Source organism: Crinia signifera, chromosome 4 (genome assembly GCF_055691185.1).
Source record: "Crinia signifera chromosome 4, ASM5569118v1, whole genome shotgun sequence".
In the NCBI taxonomy this organism is placed as follows: domain Eukaryota; kingdom Metazoa; phylum Chordata; class Amphibia; order Anura; family Myobatrachidae; genus Crinia; species Crinia signifera.
This window is the reverse complement of record NC_139220.1, coordinates 143874981-143898437: the sequence shown is the minus strand read 5'-3', so window position 1 is coordinate 143898437 and position 23457 is coordinate 143874981. Positions and strand designations below refer to the sequence as shown.

The following is a 23457-nucleotide window of genomic DNA, read 5'->3' as shown; positions in this document are numbered from 1 at the left end:
ATAATACACAAGGGCAGCGGCATATACATGTGGCCATTATACACACTGGCAGCGGCATATACATGTGGGCATTATACACAGGGCTCCGGCATATACATGTGGGCATAATACACAAGGGCAGCGGCATATATATCTGGGCATTATACACACGGGCACCGGCATATACATGTGGGCATTATACACAGTGTAGCGGCATATACATGTGGGCATTATACACAGTGCAGCGGCATATACATGTGGGCATTATACACAGGGCAGCGGTATATACATGTGGGCATTATACACACGGGCAGCGGCATATACATGTGGGCATAATACACAAGGGCAGCGGCATATACATGTGGGCATTATACACAGGGCTCCGGCATATACATGTGGGCATAATACACAAGGGCAGCGGCATATACATCTGGTCATTATACACAGGGCTCCGGCATATACATGTGGGCATAATACACAAGGGCAGCGGCATATACATGTGGCCATTATACACACTGGCAGCGGCATATACATGTGGGCATTATACACAGGGCTCCGGCATATACATGTGGGCATAATACACAAGGGCAGCGGCATATATATCTGGGCATTATACACACGGGCACCGGCATATACATGTGGGCATTATACACAAGGGCAGCGGCATATACATGTGGGCATTATACACAGTGCAGCGGCATATACATGTGGGCATTATACACAGTGCAGCGGCATATACATGTGGGCATTATACACAGGGCAGCGGTATATACATGTGGGCATTATACACACGGGCAGCGGCATATACATGTGGGCATAATACACAAGGGCAGCGGCATATACATGTGGGCATTATACACAGGGCTCCGGCATATACATGTGGGCATAATACACAAGAGCAGCGGCATATACATCTGGGCATTATACACACTGGCAGCGGCATATACATGTGGGCATTATACACAGGGCTCCGGCATATACATGTGGGCATAATACACAAGGGCAGCGGCATATACATGTGGGCATTATACACACTGGCAGCGGCATATACATGTGGGCATTATACACACTGGCAGCGGCATATACATGTGGGCATTATACACAGGGCACCGGCATATACATGTGGGCATTATACACAAGGGCAGCGGCATATACATGTGGGCATTATACACACTGGCAGCAGCATATACATGTGGGCATTATACACAGGGCAGCGGCATATACATGTGGGCATTATACACACGGGCAGCGGCATATACATGTGGGCATTATACACAGGGCAGCGGCATATACATGTGGGCATTATACACAGTGCAGCGACATATACATGTGGGCATTATACACAGGGCAGCGGCATATACATGTGGGTATTATACACACGGGCAGCGGCATATACATGTGGGCAGAGACACCATAAAAAGTGACAGTGTGGAGGAAGGGGGGGGGGGGTCACCCCCCAACAGGTTAATGTGATTATGTCTGATTATGAGAATCAGACATAATAACATTAACCTGTTTGGGGGTGAATCCAGGGGTAAATGACAACCCCTGGATGTGTCAGTCACTGGGAAAGGGAGGGTGGAGAGAAGCAGCATTGGCGGGCGCATCTTCTGCATATCTGCCCCTCCACCCACCCGGCTATATTACCGATTAATCAGCCGCCCGCCCATATTACTGATGTATCAGCCGCCCGCCCGCCTATATTACTGATGTATCAGCCGCCCGCACGCCCTCCTATATTACATACCAGGCGCCGGGGATGGCTGCTGCTGCCGCCGCCGCCGGGAGATGTGTAGAAGACTCGCCCGCCAATCACAGTGGCTGAGGGGATGCGCCGGCAGTGATTGGCGGGCGCGTCTTATGCACATCTCTCCGGCGGCAGCAGCCATCCCCGGCGGCTGGTATAAATAAAATATAGGCGGCCGGGCGGATGATACTTCTGTAATATAGGCGGGGGGCGGCTGTAATATAGGCAGGCGGGCGGGCCGGACATACTGGGTGCGGGGGCCGTATCCGGCCCGCGGGCCGGAGATTCCCCACCCCTGATCTAGGTAGATTAGAGGAATGGTCAAGAGCATGGCAACTACAGTTTAATGCCAAAAAATGCAAAATCATGCACTTGGGTCTCAGAAATCCAAAGACTAAATATAGTATAAATGGCACTATAATGGAAACTACTGAGGAAGAGAGGGATCTAGGTGTCACTATTTCAGGGGACTTAAAAGCAGGTAGGCAATGTAACAAAGCAATGAAGAAGGCAAGTCAGATGCTTGGTTGCATAGGGAGAGGTATCAGCAGTAGACAGAAAGAAGTAATAATGGGGCAGATGTATTAAGCTTTAACAAGAGATAAATCCAAGAGTGATAAGGAGAGATAAACGTCCAGCCAATCACCTGCTAACTGCAATGTTACAGGCTGTGTTTGAAAAAAGTCAGTAAGCAGGTGATTGGCTGGACGTTTATCTCTCCTTATCACCCCTGCATTTATCTCTTGTTAAGGCTTAATACATCTGCCCCAATGCCACTGTATAGGTCATTGGTAGGACCTCACCTAGAGTACTGTGTTCAGTTCTGGAGGCCATATCTCCAGAAGGATATAAATACATTAGAGACTGTACAAAGAAGGGCAACTAAAATGGTGCATGGCCTACATCACAAAACGTACCAGGAAAGACTAAAAGATCTTAATATGTATACTTTAGAGCAGAGAAGGGAAAGGGGGGACATGATAGAAACTTTCAAATATATCAAGGGTTTTAACAAGGTACAGGTGGGAGACATTCTTCACAGGAAGAGGAGCAACAGAACACGAGGACATGCACTGAAACTAGAGGGAGGAAGATTCAGGGGAAATGTGAGGAAGAATTTTTTCACAGAAAGAGTAGTAGATAAGTGGAATAGCCTACCATCAGAGGTGGTAGACGCAAATACAGTAGTACAATTTAAACATGCTTGGGATAAGCATATTGATATCCTTACAAAAAAATAAGGATCAAATATGGTTTGAGGTAACATGTTCAAAAAAGGGGCAGACTAGATGGGCCAAGTGGTTCTTATCTGTCGTCAAATTCTATGTTTCTAATGCTAGCATTACATTTGCAAAAGTACAATGATGCATAAAAGGTGGAGCCCTGCAAAAACTGGATACTATTATTATAGCACAATAGTATTTTGCAACATTACCTTTGCAGATGGTGCCATTTCCTGTGTATCCTGGCTGACAGATGCAGTGGTGCCCCCCCACAGTATTGAAACACAATGCATTCTCATCACAGCTGTGCTGCTTTGTAGCACACTCATTGTGTTCTGGAAAAGAAAAGGACATATATGCTACTTCAGAATACTTTGCTAAGCGTACAGTTCCAAAATAATCAGTATTATACTGTATTAATAGCATTTATTGTAATTCATAAAGAATATGGCTATTGATATGTATATTCTATAAAACTCAAAATGGAAAAAATCAAACATTGGGCGGGGTGCTCTAAAACCAATCCATCGGGGTAGCGCTGCAAAGGGAATTGTCAGCAAAAGCTGGCACTACCCTGTAGAAGCCTATGGCGTTTTCTCCGCACGATCCCTCCCAGCATGCCCCCTTCTCTCCACATCACAAAGGACAGCTCTTGTCGCAAGAGCTGTCTTTTTCCGTATGTTAGAGCATATGCGATTAGCATCAATGCGGTAGCCGGTGGAGGGGGGCGAAAATGGGTGGCGGATGTTAGAACATCCCACTCACAGGGCCTTATTTTGGTTCATTCTTTCTGACAAAATCCTTCTTAGATGGACAAAACCATGTGCACTGCAGGGGGGGGGGGGGGGCAGATGTAACATGTGCAGAGAGAATTAGATTTGGGTGAGCAATTTTGTTTCTGTGCAGGGAAAATACTGACTGCTTTATTTTTACACTGCAATATAGATCTCACTTTGAAGTAAAACCCCACCCAAATCTAATTCTCTCTGCACATGTTACATCTGCCCCACCCGCAGTGCACATGGTTTTGCCCATCTAAGAAGGATTTTGTCAGAAAGAATGAACCAAAATAAGGCCCACTGAGAGGATAAATATGAGATGTGGTCCCTAGGTTTACAAGCATTAGGTCAACCAATATAGTTCGACAGTCACTAATCGACTAATGAAATAGGTCGACATGGTCATTAGGTCGACATGAGCATTATGTCAGCATGGAAAATGTAAACGCGAAAAAGGTCGACATGAGCTTTTCACAAAAAAGGTGATTTTTCATACTTTACTATCCAAGTGGGCATAGAGGGGGAATATAATAGGGGGGTGCAGAACACTTATACGGTGTCCATGTCGACTTAAGTCAATATAGACACCATAAAACATGAAAAACTCATGTCAACCCTTTCCATGTCGACCTAATTACCATGTCGACCAATTTCATGTGTCGACTTAGTGACTGTTGCCTTACCGTGGTCGACCTAATGACGGTCAACCCTATGACCCATACCAACAAATATAAGATAGAAAACACCTTAAAGCACAAACAAATATATTCAGAAGCGACAGCATAGATTATATAATGCACAGTTCTAGGCAAAGGCGTGACTGTTCAATTACATTCCACACAACACCTTACCTGTCATACTGTACAGCAGGGCTGGGCAACAGTGGCCCTCCAGATGTTGATAAACTACACATCCCAGGATGCTTTGCATTAGTTTTGCTATGTGGCCATGCTGAAACTGATGCAAGGCATGCTGGGATGTGTAGTTCATCAACATCTGGAGGGCCGCTGTTGCCCAGCCCTGCTGTACAGTATGTGGCAATACATTCTATGGTATAGGGGTTAGATAGTTGTGCTACTTGCACTGGGAATATTTGGTACAGTCATCATTTTAGCACAGTATACTGCAAAAATATTGTTTTCTTCTTATACCAATTTTTAGCAATAGCATAAATATCTTGAAATCATCTATTATTTGTTACAGTTAGTAAATTTATAAAATGAGGTAATATATGCCACTATATAAACCAAAAATATACCACAAAATATCCCTCATTCTTGTCCGAGGATAGCACTCTGTACTGCCTCTTCTGTCAGGAGTCCTGTCATTGTGTGACTCGGTCAAGCTAAATATGTTTGAAGTCTCCCAGCTCTCTCCTCCATTGTTAAAGAACTTGTTCCTCTCTGCTGTGCGGGCAGTGTATATGCTATTGGGTCACCACCAATGTTCCCTCTAATTTAACGAAGGCTGTGTGCTGCAAAAGATTTTGGCTGTGCAACTTTGGAAGGAAATTTTAATTTTTGTGCGTCACTTATATATAACTGAAAATTGACGTTCAGCATTTGTGTTAACTTTACTTCAAAATGATATTAAACATTTAAACATTCAAAACACAGCACACAATGTAGTTATTGGGTGAAACACACATTAATTGGGTCCACCACTGCTGCTTTGTGTGCTCTGTTGTAATGTCTGTGCGCACGCTCGTCGAGTTGTGTGCGCGCGCACGCGCGCACAGCTTAGAGGGAACACTGGTCACCACCACTGTTGAGTAACGTAGCGGTGTGCCCAACTATACAACACCTGTCAGGGACTAGTTGGTAACTTTCATGTGGTCAAGCATTCAGTGACATTGGCTATCAGTGTAATGATCTAGAAGAAATAGAATTGAGGGAATGTACTTTTCAACTTGTGTAGTCTGGTCCTATTCCAGAACTAATGGATTTTTTTTTCATACACTTGTAACACTTTAAATATGTTCCTCTACCCAATTCCATCTTTACATTCTGTGTTAAACAGTTCAAAATCAATGTCTAGATGGACACCAAAAGATTGACATGCACAAAGTCAAAATTGACAAAATGTGTACCCGAATAGTGTACCTCGACTCACTCGCCATGCTTTGGGCCAGGTGCCACATTGCTTTCTACACAGTTTACCTTTCCTTATAGGAGTCCATGTGGATGGTAAAGTATTGGAATATCCCCAAAAATAAAGCTGGAAAGCTAATGTTGGCTAGTGTTGATCATTGACATTTAGACCTTTTGCTTGTGTTGACCTGTCAATGTCGACCTTGCACATTTTGTCAATGTTTACCATATTAATTTTGACCTTTTGATAATGTTCACCTTGTGCATGTCTACGTTATGGTGCCAACCTAGACATTGTCGGTCAGCCTTACAGACCACACCTCAGCCACGGTGCTGCTGTGTAGCAGGGATCCTGTAACATGCCCTCTTTGGCCTATTCAGGGCAGTTGAGAGGTATGCCGGGCCCCAGTAAAATTGGGGATGTGACCGAATTGCGGGAGGCATGGCCACCTCCCGCAATTAGGCCACGCCCCCAAATTATTACGGGGAGAGTGAAAAAAATCCTCGAAAGTCGAGTTTGTGTGGGTTATTATCCATCCACCCACCCCTGCAGCACGCACCTATAGCATGGGTTGTGCTGACAGCCGACACATCGGGCGGGATGTATTAATATACATCGCCGCAATGCTACCGCATATGTACTAACATATGCGGCTAGCATCGGGTTGCGGTGACGCAGACCCCCGCGATACCTGTGATGTGGTCTGCGGGGGTCTCCGTCACATCCCGGCGGCTGCCAGTGTCCCCCTGCGTCTTCTCCTACCCCCTGCAGCCGGATGTCCTCCCGGCTGTGACACCTGCTGGGGGAGGAGGAGATCAATGGAGGACGGGAGGGGGGCTTCTATACGGTATCACCACCCAGAGCTAGCGATACCCTGCCAGACGAAGACGGGGCGGACGGGTATTGGTACATAGGAAAATGCGGTAAAACCCCTGTTTTACCGCATTTTCCCTTGAGTACATCCCGCCCATCATGAGCTCTCACGCTGTCAGTGAGACGCTAATGCGGTCAGCATACCACATGCTGTATGTGTGTGCTGCTGCTGCCACCCGGGTAGGATGGAGGGGTTGGACCAGGGCCCCCACAGGCCCCTCCAGCAAGCCCGGGCCCGGGTAATTAGTACCCACTCCCCCCCCTTCTCGGCGGCCCTGGGCCTATTGGGTATATTTGCCCTGGGAAGAGGTGCCATAAGGGCAGCGGTAGCTGGCCTTTGTTATAGCTCTAAGCAAGGGAATGATGTGGATGGAAAAGACAAGGGAAAGACACTTTTGATTTAATACTTGGCATCCAGCTTTTCTGAATAATCGTAATTGGGATAGAGAGCGGAAAGGAAACACTATCCACTGTCTACAGCAAATCTATTCGAGGGACACACTACCACCAAGCTATTTGGGATCTCAGTGGCAGTGTCCTACACAGCTCTAGCTCTCGTATTGGGCCAGATGCACCAAACTTCAAAAGTGATCAAATGGAGAATGATAAACAGCCAGCCAATCAGCTCCCACCTGCCATGTCACAGGCTGTGTTTGAAAAATGTCAGACAGGAGCCGATTGGCTGGTTGTTTATCACTCTCCATTTGATCATATTTGAAGCTTAGTCCATCTGGCCCATTAAGAGGTAATTCTGGAGATGATCTGAGTACCCGCAAGCTTAGAAGAAAGGAGAGCTGGCTCAGGACATTTTAATAGCACTAAGGCCCTTATTCTGGTTCACACACAAAGGCAAATTGCTTCTCAATTGGGCAAAACCATGTTCACTGCAGGGGGGGTGGGGGGCAGATGTAACCTTTGTAGAGAGATTTAGATTTGGGTGAGTTATTTGTTTCTGTGCAGGGAAACTACACTGCAATATAGATCTCACTTTGAAGTAAACCTCACCCAAATCTAATTCTCTCTGCACAAGTTACATCTGCCCCCCATGCAGTGCACATGGTTTTGTCCATTTGAGAAGGAATTGGCCTTTGTGAGTGAACCAGTATAAGGGCCTAAAATTGGACAGTTATAACCTAATATTATGTATTATAAGGAGATGCCTGATACCTTATTTTAAAGGAACTTTTTAACTTCTACTGATCAGTATCATATTGAACTGTATAGCCATTAAGAAATAATTGATCCACTTCTTTTAATTAAGAAATTGGATTTTGTTTTATAAATATGCATAAGAAATTTTATCTTTAAAAAGGTGATATTTTAATGATATAATGTGTGTTTTTGAATTCCCTGTCAGAAGTGCTTGTATATAAAAGTGCAGTAGCAAAAAGTATAAATTACTTTCATCACATTATGTGCTAGTTCAAATTGGACAATCATACTATTTCTAGATAAGCTACTTTTAAATGGACCTTTTGCACTTCTTCACATTTACAATAAAACTACTTAAGAGCCCATTGGATACACTGTGCATTACACATTGGGATGTTGCCAATAGCAACCAATCACAATCTACTTCTTATTTATTTAGCACCTTTTAGAAGATAATAGATGGAATCTGATTGGTTGCCCGTAGTAACATCCCATCTTTAATAGAACTCCCACCTTAGTACATTTACCCCTGTATATATGGCTTTCTGGAGCATTGAGGACTGCATTTAGGAACCTCTGTTCTGAGACACTGCACAAATGATGTCACAACTAGTTTCTCTGGAGCACACAGAGCTTGGTTAATAATGCATGGGGCTGCTCATGCTCATATGCATGAAAAGACAAGAAAGAAAATAGGGCAAACACTGTGGGGTGGATTCGGTTGGGAACAAAGCGTAAAAAGAGCAAGTACGTAACTTTGTTCCTTCGTAAAACCATGTTGCACCATAGTTGGGGCAGATGTAACATGTGCAGAGTGATTTAGAAATGAGAGGGTTGTATCCAAACTCAAATAGAAATTGCTTTGCAAAAAACAAGAAACTATTTACTTTTAGCTGACAAATTCACTTATAATATATACACTTTACCTTGAATTGTATCCCTTTTATTGCAGATCTTTAATCAGCAGGTAACATGGAATTTACATAACCACTACAGGTTGAGTATCCCGTATCAGTTATCCGAATTATTCCGAAAACCGTACATTCCAGAAAGTGAAAAAAAAAAATATTTTTTTTTGCTAAAAACTCACTGGGGACATTTGTAACAGCCCTACTGAGGACATGATATGTAACTGGCACTATATATGTACAAGAAAATGATTGCTTGGCATTCAAATTCAATATCTAAGATAGTACACAAATTTTGTTTCATGTTTTGAAACCTTGTTTTTTGAACAAATAAAATATATTTGTGTGTATTTTATGTGGTAATAAAATATATTTGTGTGTATTTTATGTGTTTATACAGCATACATGCAAGATACTTCAAAATACATCATTGAAATATTAAAATATTCCGAAATACGGAATAATCCGTTATCCAAAATTCTCCTGGTCCCGAGCATTTTGGATACGGGATACTCAACCTGTACTAATGTTTTCCTACAGTGTTTGGTTTTTAGAGCAGCTTTATTGCAGTTTGCCCTCAGTAACAATGCTCGTTTCCTCCAATAATTTTTTACTTGAATTGATTGGTCCACACAAGATGTAAAGCTGCACTATAACTGTGGTTTTAACTATTTTAATGAGTTAGATGCCACATTTTTGTTGCTCTATTGTTTGTGTTCTGCTGTATACAGTATATAATGTTGTAAAGCAGTAAAACAACTTTGATACAATTGAACCAAGATTTTTGGGTACTTGTTTCCTAGCACGGCGCCCACGATTTTCAATCGTATGGATTGTATCGCATCGCATGCCATATAGAAGCATGCAATGCGATTTTAAATTGTATAAGCACCCTAATTGGTGTTTTCAATGTTAAATGGCCCCCCTATACGATTTTTAATTGTATAAGCACCCTTATGGGTGCTTACAATGTTCAATGCACCCCCACGCCACCCCCACTATGAACGCTAACCTGAAGCGTGGCGAGCGCAGCGGTACGTGCTTTCCGACCTTTTCATACCCCCACTATCCACGTCGGCGAGGAGTTGATTCTAGATAGTGTGGCGAGCGCAGTGAGCCACCGAGCCCAGAAGCGTGGCGAGCGCAGCTTGCCCTGTAAGGAGATGCGTATTACTTTACATGTATTCCGCTGCGCTCGCCATGCTTCGGGCTCAGTGGCTCGCTGCGCTCGCCACACTATCTAAGATCAACTCCACGCCGAAGTGGATAGTGGGGGTATGAAAAGGTCGGAGGACGTGTACCGCTGACCCTCGCGGGCTCGCTGCGCTCGCATTGCTTCAGGTTGGCGTTGATACTGGGGGTGGCGTGGGGGTGCTTTTAAAATTGTAAGCACCCATTACTGTGCTTATACAATTAATAATCTTATAGGGGGGCCATTTAACATTGAAAACACCCATTAGGGTGCTTATACAATTTAAAATCATATACCATCGTATTGTTTGCCATTGTATGCCATATACAATGGTATACGATTTTAAATTGTATAACATCGGGTGCCATCGCATCACATCGCATACCATTGTAAGGCTTATGGTATACGATGGGATGGGCGCCATGCTAGGAAACAAGTACCGATTTTTGAAGTTGAATTGTTATCAGTTCTGAATCAAAATAGTTCCTTTGTAGCAGAAAATGATTCAATGCACTTAACTTAAGAACCCAAACACAATACACATCCCTGGCTGATATAGTTAACCATATAATTCATGGCTGCGGCACACTGAATGGTATCGGCCGCCAAAATTTTTCAGTGATGTCACCGGGACCCGATAAACTTGCAGATCATTTGGCTATATTGTCAAATTGACCTGCATGTTTAGTAGAGATCACTCATCTTTAATGATATTGAGTGTCCACACTATACGATATTGTAAACTATATTGATCAGAAGTCCCTATTGTTACCATACCGCCTAGTGTGTATGGGACTTAATTCAATGGTTCCTTTACAATCTTGTCTAATGAATTTAAATGTTCATTGCTAATGTAAGATTTGGTACTTATGTATTATCTGGGCTTCCATGATAAATGCACCCCATTTTTTCATACCCCTACTATCCAACTACACATGGAGTTGATTTTATATAGTGTGGCGAGCGCAGCGAGCCACCGTGCCCGAAGCGTGGTGAGCGCAGCGAGCCCCGCGAGGGGACACGGTCTCATAAGAAAAACGGGAGCCCAGATATTACATAAGTACCTAAGATTTAGTTAATTCAAATATTAAATTACAGCTTGACTGGTATTTAGAAACATATTGTACCATATATGTTTAATCAAGCAAAAATGTGCAAATCTATCTACCACTCCTATCCAAAGGTTGTGGACACTACTTTTCCAAGCTCTTGTTTGTACTTAAGCTTTTAACCACAAGAAACTTTTTTTCTCTTTTCTTTCACATCCTCTTGTCCATGATCAACAATCATGTGTGACCGGATAATACAGCTGAATGGATCATGCAGCCTATCAAGAGCCTCTGCAATCTGACATTCTTAAAAGGAAGAAAAGTACTAGAATATGAAGACATGCACTGTAACTGGAGGGAAGTAGGTTCAGGAGAAATTTGAAGAAAAATGACTTCACAGAAAGGGTAGTGGATAGGTGAAATAGCCTTTCATCAGAGGAAGAAGACATTAGAGCAATTTAAAAATGCTATGGATAGACAGAAGGATCTCCTACCAAAGAAACAAGAATCAAATTGAGTTTCAGGCAACAAAATGGTTAAAACGGGGCACTGGTTTATATATGCCATCAAATTATATGTTTCTATGTAATAACTAACAGATTTCTATCAAGCAGTTTCTAATGCACTGTACTCAATCTGAGTGACATCACAGATGCTGTTTATGATTAGCACACAGGTTAAAAAATAATCACAACCTGCCATCATTTCACTACTAATATGTATCCATCTATCTTACAAAAAGCTTACTTTACTCTGTAATAAATTGAAATAAGCAAATAACTCTGATCACTAAAGCTCTATACATAAGCAGTGACATCACAAAGGCTGCCATTATAACATCCTCTACACACACCTTGGAAATTGATGTGTTACCCCATTCAGGCTGGGCAATGGGTCGGGACTAATTGCTTAGCATTTAAATCCGGGAAAGTGATATGCAACTGATTAACCTGGGTCTAGTGCTCCATAACAACGGCACCCTCTGCACGAACTAAAGCTATGACTACGCACAGAGCCCTGCATTTTATGCTATTGTGCATTCTTCTTTTTGAATTGTGAAACGCACAGATCAGTACTTACCTAAAGTTTTTAGGTACTCTTTACCTGTGAAGGTATCCGCGTCCCCTCGCGGGGCTCGCTGCGCTCGCCACGCTTCGGGCTCGGTGGCTTGCTGCGCTCGCCACACTATTATATTCTCACACCACGCCCTAGTGGATAGTAGGGCATGAAAAGGTCGGAGGACGCGTACCGCCGCCCCTCGCGGGCTCGCTGCGCTCGCCACGCTTCGGGTTCGCGTGGATCGTGGGGTGGCGTTAAAAATTTGGGGGAACATTTAAGGGTTAATTTGGCCTATTTGGCCCCAAATCGGGTCCATTGAGGCATTTAACAGTAAAATCGCGGTCAATCTGCCGTTTTAACATTGTTCCCTATGGAAAAATCGCGGTGATCGCGGTCATCGCGGGCATCGCGGCCATCCCGATTTACCCGCGATGCCCGCAATTTTTACCCCCGACGACCGCGATTTCAATCGCTGGCGCCCTTCTAGGTAAAGAGTACCAGTTTTTATACTAGTTTTCACACTCTTTTTAATTCTTGCTTCTGGAGCTAGACAAACAATACTAAAACAAAGTGCCAGTACTGCATATCCCTGAGTGTCACCAAAAATAAGGGTGATACTAGGAGACAAGTAAAGTCCATAAACTACCAACCAATCAGCTTCTATGACTTTTTTAAGTATAGTGTGTAATATGACAGAAGCTTATTGGTTGCATTTTATCTCTCCCCAAGGCAATATACTGCTCACCCTTTATATCATACGAAGCTTCTGCCCAGTTAGGAAATGATAAGTAAAAAAGTATTCCATGATTTTTACTACAGGTTAACTAAACAGTTTGTAGGAATTAAAATGTATAACATTTATGTAGAGAGTTAACCTGTATGAAAATATTACTGTATGCTTCTCTGATTAGAAAAAAATGCTGCTCTGACAGCTGCCTACTTTACACAGAAGCAAGGCTCATAAAGCCTGATGTCATTGGTGATATTGTTAATTTCTTCATCAACAGCCATCCTGTGCAGTACACAAATCCCATATCTTGAAAATTAACTGTGTGTGACAGATGGTTTGTCCCAAGTTAGTCACATCCATTGGTCTATAACAAGGTAAATGACACAAAGTACCATCTGTAATTACTGTTGCTGACAATAAATTTTCTCTGGTAATTATGGGTAACAGGTCTGTAGAGCCTTCTTAGCAGTCTAGCACCACAGCCATGCAAACTATCTAAGTAAATTGCGATATAACAAAACATAAGTAAACTATTGTATTATTACTTTACACTTTTATTATTTCCCATTATTTGTATTATATCCCAATAGAAGATTGGTGTATGTCACTCTACCAATCAGGAACAGCCATTAGGTGAATCTACAATCACAAGAGATGCACAATAGCTATGGGAGAAAGTAAACCTATGCATTTATACATTAGATACTGGTCTGTAGTTGTAAAATCTTTATGGACTTTTGCATATAGATTCACTTACTTAACATATACTTTACCAGACAAAATGAAAAAATGAATTACAATTTATCAGGTTGTTTTTGTTTTTCCCTACACGTTATTATTGATAACTATAATTGGCTACATTTCAGCTGCAGTGAAACATAGAATTTGACTGCAGATGAGAACCACTTGGCCCATCTAGTCTGCCCCTTTTTTAAACATGTTACCTCAAACCATATTTGATCCTTATTTTTTTGTAAGGATATCAATATGCTTATCCCAAGCATGTTTAAATTGTACTACTGTATTTGCGTCTACCACCTCTGATGGGAGGCTATTCCACTTATCTACTACTCTTTCTGTGAAGTAATTCTTCCTCAAATTTCCCCTGAATCTTCCTCCCTCTAGTTTCACTGCATGTCCTGGTGTTCTGCTGCTCAGTGCATTTGTCAACTGAGCTACAGTAAAGAATGTTGTTTGGTTAATTTTCACGTTACAGATGTGTCCTTTGTCATCATCAATGCAGTCACATTCAACTGCTTTTCTAGTCATAGAACAAGCAACAAAGTGGCCCAGTGCAACCCATAGTCAGGGTAATTACAAAGCTTCAGTACCCAACAGTTTCATTTATTTCCTATATCTTGTTATTTAAAAAGTATCCTATGTTGCACCCTATTTGGGTGGTAGTTATAGTCAGCATTCCAAATAAAAGGTTTGTGCACCCCTGCTTGTTTCACAGAATGATGTGCTGTACAATTTGGGTGTACAGTGTTTTATAAACTAACCACCAACATCCTCATTAACCCCATCGAACATCTGTAACTCAGTAGAATAGGTCATGCTGAATAGCACAAGGAGCACTGACACATATGAAAAGGATGTATATGAATTATTGAATTATTGTTTTTACTGCTGCCTTTGAGCAGCATGAGCAAGATGGTGCCGCAAATGGCTGCCTAGGAACTGAGCCACTCAGCCATATGTACCCCTGTGTCTCCCCTGTCTCGCACACTGCATAGCAACCTAAAAATGTACTGTCCCCGCTTAACTGTTACCTACCTGGCTGCTTGCAATGACCAGTGGCGCCGCTGATGACTGCCTAGGCACTGCGCAGCTCGGTGAGTAGGTGTTCCCTGTGTGATAACTGTACTGTCTCTGCTTATATTGGGGCAGATGTATTAAGCCTTAACAAGAGATAAATGCAAGAGTGATAAAGAGAGATAAACGTCCAGCCAATCACCTACCAACTGCCATGTTACAGGCTGTGTTTGAAAAAAGTCAGAAAGGAGCTGATTGGCTGGACGTTTATCTCTCTTTATCACCCTTGCATTTATCTCTTGTTAAGGCTTAATACATCTGCCCCATTGTTAGCTACCTGGCTGTTGCAATGACCAGTGGCACCGCTGTTGGCTGCCTAGGTACTGTGCAGCTCAGTGAATATATGTTCCCTATGTCTACAATCCCCAGGGAACTTTGAGCGTATACCTGTATGTGTTATGTATATCTGTACTGTCACGGTAACTGTTACCTAAACAGCTGTTGCACAGCAATCCAAATCCAATTCCTAGTATACGCAAGTATACCTGGCCAATAAAGCTGATTCTGATTCGGATGTGCACCCAGGAAGATCTATAGAGCCATACTCTACTTTGACAGGAAACAGTCTGGAGAAACCAGACACAAACCTCTGTGCATAAAGTATTGTCCATAACAAATGGTTAGCCGAGTTTGGTGTGGATGCACCAAGCGCGGACATCGACCCCATTAAACACTTTCATGATGAATTATAATGCGGACTGCGAGTCGGGCCCAACCATCCACCTCACTAATGTTCTTGCAGCTGAAATGGTTGTAAATCCCTGCAGTCATGTTTCACAATATATCCAAACACAAACACATGGACTCCATATGGGTGTGGAATCATATTAGTCTACAAGCAAACTGTTGGCATTCATTGTGCTGACACCAGAATGTCGACACTATCATTATTGACAGTGAACATGTGAACATTCATCATTTAGATAGCAATGAAATGACAACATATTGTCACTGGTTGCTTACTTGCTCCCAATGGCTGCAGTGGCTCTAGTGCTATCTTCTGGGTCCCATTGGCCAGCTGTGCTCCTCAGGCGTTCTGATGAATATTTCTCCCTATCTCTGTTTCTAACCCCCAACCCTCCCTCCAGTTAGCACCTGACCCTAGCACTCCCCCTGCAGCCTAATTCTAACTTTAAAATGTGGTCTGTTGATAATGTAACAATGTCAATAGTATAACTGTCTACACTTGTTGCCTGAATATGTATAGGGGTAGGTGGAGGAAGTACATACACTTGCAAACGTGAAACTATCACATTGGAGTACTATTTTATTTGACTTTATCATCATCCTATAAAACTTTTAGTCATCATGTTGACATTCAGAATGTTGATATCATAATATAATAATGTCAACATTTTTAGAATATCAACATTTACACTGCTGACAGTGATAGAATGCAAATATTGTGAATATTATCAGACTGTCAACTCATACTTTAGAGTTAGGCTGACATTATGGTTAGGTTTACATATAAAATCCCATTGTCGACAGTCTGACAACAAAGTGACAACTATTCTAAACACCCAAATGTTGTCAGTTATTACATGTGAGGTTTTTTATGTTTAAATGTGTAATAGAGTCTATATATATATATATATATATATATATATATATATATATATATATATATACACACACTTTTTATTCATGTTAATAATCCTGCTCTGCAAAACAATTTAGATGGCCACACATTAGCCCAGGTACTTCCACAGGGCAATAGGCACTCTATATACAGTAGATGCTATCTATTATCTTCTCCTTTGGTTTAAGTGCACCAGGGTACATGGAAATGTGGGTTTATACTAGATGGTGCACATACTCAGGGTAGCCGAGAGGGGGGGGGGGGGGCAGGTACTAATTACCCGGGCTTGCTGGAGGAGCCCCCGTCCCTTCCAGGCAGCAGCACACACCTACAGCATATCCTGTGCTGTTAGCACAGCACATGCTGTAGATAGGTGTGTGCTGCTGCTACTGAGGGGGACCCCCCCCCCCGACTTTAGAGTGTTTTATTACTCCCCTAAATATGTTTGGGGTGTGGCCTAATTGCGGGAGATGGTCATGCCTCTTGTGATTAGGCCACACACCCTAAATTTTACCGGGGCCCGGCATACCGCTCGGCTGCCCAGAACATACTGTATGTCCATAGGCGAATCTAGAACTATGGTAATGGGTGGTCCCAGATCTAGACACAACAGTAGGGGGACCTTTGCGCGGCGCAGCCGTGCGTCAAAAATGGGGCGTGGCCTCATGGGAAGGAGGCATGGCATCACAAAAAGGGGTGTGGTATTACACTTTAGACCATACACAGTAATGGCCATTACACATTTTAGCAAACTCCGTAATAGCCATTACACATAAAGCCACACGCCGTAATGCCAATTACACATAAGGCCACACACCATAATGCCCATTACACATTGTGCTACACATCATGATGCCCATTACATACTATATAACAAACCGTAATGCCCATTACATATTTGCCACATAAGTGCTGCTTACCTACGTGCTCATTGCTAGGGGGTTCTTGCTTGATGGCACCATAGTACCCATTACACATGATGCCGCACACCATAGTACCCATTACACATGATGCCGCACACCATAGTACCCATTACACATGATGCCGCGCACCATAGTACCCATTACACATGATGCTGCACACATAATGCCCCTTACACATTAAGCCACACATTTTGCGTAATGCCCCCACATACCGCCACTTGTAGCGTCACTTAAGCAATGCCCCCAAAAGTGCCACTTTTTTTTTTTTTATATATGAGCCTTCGCTGCTGCTGCAGGGAGAGATAGAGAGCGGTGCAGCTGCTTCTATGGGGAAAAGAGCAGAGCGCAGCACAGAGCACGCTCCCACTCCCCTCCTGGGAACCCCTCTAGCCGAGTGGACATTTGAAATATTGTGCGTGCTGTTGTTGTGCGTGATGTCGGGGGAGCACGCCGGGCGCTAGCACCACATGATTAAAGGGGGGACGGGCTGAGGTGAAAGCAGGAAGAAGAATTGGAGCGGAAGCTGTAGGGGTGACGCAAATTAACCCATATGGATCCATCCTGGTATCAGATTGAAGGCCCAGCGATTTGGGTTCGACTGAGATCAACCTCGAGCTTCAGTGATGCCGAAGGGGGAACTGGCAGCCGTTGAACTGGGTGGGGGTCGGAAGTTGTGGGTCCCATGTTATCCTATACGGAAAACGTTCCAGCTTTGCCTGGCCGTATCTCCGGTTCCCAGGGGGCTAGAGACACGGGGCTGGGCTCGTTGGAAAGCCCCATCCCTCAGCTACAAAATGGGCTAATGGGTGGTCCTGTGCACCCCCGGACCACCCCCTAGATTCGCCTATGTGTATGTCCCCCCAGTGTATAAGCCAAAATAAATAAATAGACCTATATATTAGGGCGGAGTGAAAAAACTGAAATTGAGAAATTCAAAATCGGCTAGTGTGGAAAAGTTGTGACTTGACTTGAATAAGAAACGTGCAAAAGCTTTTTGATCTGAGTCAACATCTTCTGTTCTGGCAAGAGGCCTAAAGTTTCACTTTTTTGGTGAAAATGACGAAAACTATGAAGATGCTCCGGTCTAGTTAAAATTATGTCAAGATGTCTTAGAGTGGTTCATTAATATACTTTAGCATAGTAAAAGAGAGTGCAAGCTTGTCCTAGTGCAAAGTGAATGACTTTGGTGGGAGAAAAAATCCCTAATTGACCCATTTTCATGGTCACAATTGTGAATATTGTGTGTTTTCTCTTGAACGTGTTTATAATAGAAGAAGCACAAATATTCTAAATGGAATTTTGGTGACACTGTGTGAAATATAACACTGCATAATAGCCCTTAATCAGACCTGATCCCAGTACAAATTTGTTCTCAAAATGGGCAAAACAAATGCTGCATTGCAGGTGGGGCAGATGTAACGTGCTGAGAGAGTTAAATGTGGGTGGGGTGTGTTGAAACTGAAATCTAAATTACAGTGTAAATATATTGCAGCCGGTATTTACCTTGCACAGAAACAAAATAACTCACACAAATCTAAAGGTGGCCATACATCTACAGATCGATTGTCAGATTGGGCCGGTTGGAACAAAATCCTGGTAATATCTGAATGACAGTTTTTCAGCATTTCAAAGCAAATGGTCAACTGTCATTTGCTCTCATCTTTTACCAGGATTTTGTTCCAACCAGACAGATCGGACAATAAATCTGTAGATGTATGGCCACCTTAAATCTCTCTGCACATGTTACATCTGCCCCACCTGCAGTCCAGCATTTTTTTGCCCATTTTGAGAACAAATTTGTACTGCGATCAGGTCTGATTAAGGGCCATTATGCAGTGTTATATTTCACACAGTGTCACTGAAATACATGAAATTGGATTTATGCTGCTCTCTTTGCAGTGCATATACAAAGATAGACAATCCTGTGTATATAAATAAGAAATAACTGTTGCAGTTTGTTATTGAAAAACAGTAACTGTTACAATAAGTATTACAAGTAATAGTGTAAACCGTCTAATGTATCATTTTACATATCACTTCTGTTTATTGACAGAAAAAACAGTGTTGCATCCCCTATACTGGGAACATGATTGGGCTGCATTACAGCATATAATTATGCCAAAGATAAGCCAATATATTAACTGTTAAATACGTTGAAGTGTATTATGATGTAATAAATTGTAAGCTTGCAGCAGGGCCCTCTAACCCCCAAGTCTGTCTGTTGTTACCCAGTTTGTTTTATCACTGTCTACTATTGTAAAGCGTAAAGGAATCTGCTGAGCTATATAAGAAACTGTAAATAAATAAATAAACAAATACATTGATTCAAAAAAATAACAGGTTAATCATTCTGAGTGGTGTCCAGCAGTACATATATGCCAATCACTGTGTTCATTTCTAGGCAGCAGGGCCGTCTTAACAGCAGTGTGGGCACCTGGGCAAAGCAATGCACTGGGGCCCTTACCCATTCTCCCCTCCAAGGGGTGGGGGGTGGTATCAGCAGCAGCTTTGATGTCCCACGGGTGGCAGGGGGTGCTCTATCTTCCATTCAACATGTAGGACCTGGAGCAGTAACTTCTGCTAATTACTCCTTTACTGCACAGCTGGTGGGAGGGAGAACACTAACATGTGGAAGGGGGCACTGAGCTGAATGAAGGGTCCCTTGTAAATGACTTCCAGGGAGGTAGGGGGTGTTTTATACACAGGGGACGGTTGGATAATGGAGTGGGCTTAATATTCGTCATTTTCCGGTGGAAGGGCAGCTTGTTTGACTGCAGATATCGCCATTATCTGGAAATAGATTTCTTAGCCTTTAATAGTATGAAAACCTAGAGTCCCAACTTTCAGGAGATGCTGGGAACTTGGGTATCAGAGATCAGGAGCCAGAGCAATCCATTGACAAAAATATAAAACTACACCAGACGTTTGGAGCTGGAGCAGGGACCGGCTGCTTGAAGGCTGATATCTCTGGTTCTGGGCATGATAGAGACAAGCCGCTAGTGTCAGAGAGAACCTGAGAAATATGACTGGAAATTGTAATTAACAGGTCGGATGTGGACTGCTGCTTTGAAGTTGGATATCTGCAGTTCCCCAGGGCCGATTTTCAAAATTCTGGTATCCCTGGAAAAAGGGGATCCTCAGCTATCAACATAGAGCCCTTATACGCCTGGGGCCCCTGGGCAAGTGCCCATTAAGCCCATACAAAAAGACGGCCCTGCTAGGCAGGATTGATCAGCAATACTTATTACAGCATAATGCACTTTAATGTATTTAACTGTTAATATATTGGCTTATCTTTGGCATAATTATATGCTGTAATGCAACTGCAGGTGGGGCAGATGTAACATGTGCAGAGGGAGTTAATGTGGTCATACATCTACAGATTTATTGTCGGATCTGTCTGTTTGGAACAAAATACTGGTAATGGATGAGAGCACTTTGCTTTGAAATGCTGGAAAACTGCCAAAAACTGTCATTCAGATATTACCAGGTATTTGTTCCAACCAGCCAGATCTGACAATCGATCTGTAGATGTATGGCCACCTTTAGATTTGTGTTGAGTTATTTTGTTTCTGTGCAGGGTAAATACCGGCTGCATTATTTTTACGCTGCAATTTAGATTTCAGTTTCAACACACCCCACCCAAATTTAACTCTCTCAGCACGTTACATCTTCCCCACCTGCAATGCAGCATTTGTTTTGCCCATTTTGAGAACAAATTTGTACTGCGATCAGGTCTGATTAAGGGCCATTATGCAGTGTTCTATTTCACACAGTGTCACTGAAATTCCATTTAGAGTATTTGTGCTTCTATTATAAACACGTTCAGGAGAAAACACACAATATTCACCATTGTGACCATGAAAATGGGTCAATTATTAGGGATTTTTTCTCCCGCCAGTCAGTCACTTTGCACTAGGACAATCTCGTACTCTCTTTTACTAAGCTAAAGTATATTAATGAACCACTCTAAGACATCCTGACATAATTATAACTAGATTGGAGCATCTTCATAGGTTTCGTCATTTTCACCTAAAAAGTGAAACTTTAGGCCTCTTGCCAGAACAGAAGATGTTGACTCAGATCAAAATGCTTTTGCACGTTTCTTATTCAAGTCAAGTCACAACTTTTCCACACTAGCTGATTTTGAATTTCTCAATTTCAGTTTTTTCACTCCGCCCTACTATATATGTTTAGAGTGATATTTAAATGTACAGTACTGTTCCAGTGACATCCTACAAAATATGTTGTAGTAATATGGTACAGTTGGTGCTCTCAGGAATTGTAGAAACAGTGAACAGCAGTATGGGGAGAACAGACGACTCTTTGTTGCAACACTTCTACATAAATTATAACTAAAGTTTTAATAACATTTTGATAGAAATTATCGTTGACTCAGGAAGACAAGACAACACATAAAAACATGCAAAGTGAGTATTTCATTGCATACTTTATATTTACATGATGTTAGCCCAACAGGGCTGACAGTAGATACCTATTCTTCTATCAGCAGAGCTTTCTTCTCACTGCATTTTAAAGTACACTACACCTGGACTGCATCATTTTAAAGGGACCAGTTTGGCAGGAACAGGAGCTGTTTAGCAGGACAGGAGAACAAGAGGATATATATACATAAGGCTGCTGCATCCTGCTAAAATGCAATGTGTAGAAATAAGAAGCTGCATCCTGCTAAACAGGATCCTGTTCGACTGCATCCTGCTAAAATGCAATGTGTAGATGCAGCCTTAATTAATAACACTATATCCCACAACGTCATCTATTTATCAATCGTCAAGCTGAATCACATTGTAAATATGCTAATGCTAGCATGAATCGCTGGTACGCGGAGATTAGGGCCAGTCAATAGACCGACCACTATTGGTTGACATACAATAGGTCAACACATGAAAAAGGACGACATGTACTATGTCGATATGGTCAATAGGTTGACACAAGCAAAATGTCGCCATGCAAATTGTCGACTTGGGAAAAGGTTGACATGATTTTTTTTAATGATTTTTTTTTTTTAGAGAATATAAAAGTGTGCCGAGCACAGCAAAGCACCATGCCCGAAGCATGGCAAGCATACGCTTGTCGACATCTGTCAACATAGACTCAAAACATGGGAAAATCTTGTCAACCTTTTCCTGTGTCAACATTTTAATTTTGTTGACCTTTTTTGGCCATGTCGGCCTTTTGCCTGTCAACCTTGATACTGTGACCGAATGCTCCACACCCAGATCAGTCTCCTCTCAATGCTCCAAGCTCTGCCCCCCCCTCCCCATTAGGGGCAACACTGGCTTCCCTGTCACCCATCATTGCTCCAAGCTCTACCCCCCCCCCACTAGCAGCATCCTAACCTCCCTTCCCCTCTGTCTCTGTTCACCACTTCTCCAAGCTCTGCCCCCCCCCCATTTGCAGCATCTCCAACTCCGAACCCCCTCTCCTACACAGTCTTTACTGTACTTTCTCTTTGCTCACTGCTCCAAACACTGCCCCTCTATTCACAGCACCCCCATCCCCCTCATTGCTCAGACAGGCTCTTTCACTGCTCGAACAGAGGGAACACTTCACTGCACCAAACCCCCCCCCCCCCCCATCTGCTGGACCATCTGCCCCCCTACTCGCACAGACTCCTATATCATCTCCCTTCATTCCCAAGCCGTTGCCACTGCATCTGGTAATCAGGAATTTGCTGTCAGACCCTGCTCCCACTCCATGCATGACAGGCAACCGTGCTTTGAGTACACATATGGTACACACTCCCCCATGAAGAGGGCCAAACTAACCATCTGCAAGACAGAAATGTGCAGCATGATATCATGACACAGCCACATAATCTATTAAATGCGAGCAAGCAGGGATGCGCTAAAGAGGCTGGTGATGAGGAATGGCACCTTGGACTGATCCCAGCTGCAGCGCCAGTGTGGCATCACTGGATGGACGACAACTTCAGACACCTTGGACATAGACAGAAATGTCCGACAGTGGTTTGAAGAGCATGACCAAGACTTCCAAGGACCTCCCTGGCAACCTAATTCCTCAGACTTAAACCCAAGTGCAATAGAATGGGAGGTATACTCGAGATTGGGAACTCAGAGTAGAAATAGGCGCCCTATGGGGTGTATCGCTAAGCTGCTCCTACTTGAGGGGTGTGAAGCCCTCTACTGGGTACAAAAGTGGAAAAAAAGGGGGAGTGGAGCGCTAGATGGATCAATTGGATATCACAATTTTATTATATATAAAATATTTAAAAAAAACAACCAATTTATAATAACATTAATGTCAATGACAAAAAAACATATATTAAATAGTAAAGAACAAGGAAGACAATACTTATGTCTCTGCGTAGCTG

At 42.9% G+C, this 23457-nt stretch overlaps 1 protein-coding gene across 2 annotated transcripts in view; it reads right to left on the bottom strand.

Moving 5' to 3' along the window:
* Window positions 1-23457, bottom strand: part of NELL2 (neural EGFL like 2) — a 235310-nt gene that overhangs the window by 66657 nt on the left and 145196 nt on the right. For both annotated transcript variants that reach the window (XM_083182657.1, XM_083182659.1), the window contains one exon: window positions 3162-3284. In XM_083182657.1, the coding sequence (XP_083038783.1) occupies window positions 3162-3284 (123 nt within the window). The remainder of the gene's footprint in view (window positions 1-3161; window positions 3285-23457) is intronic.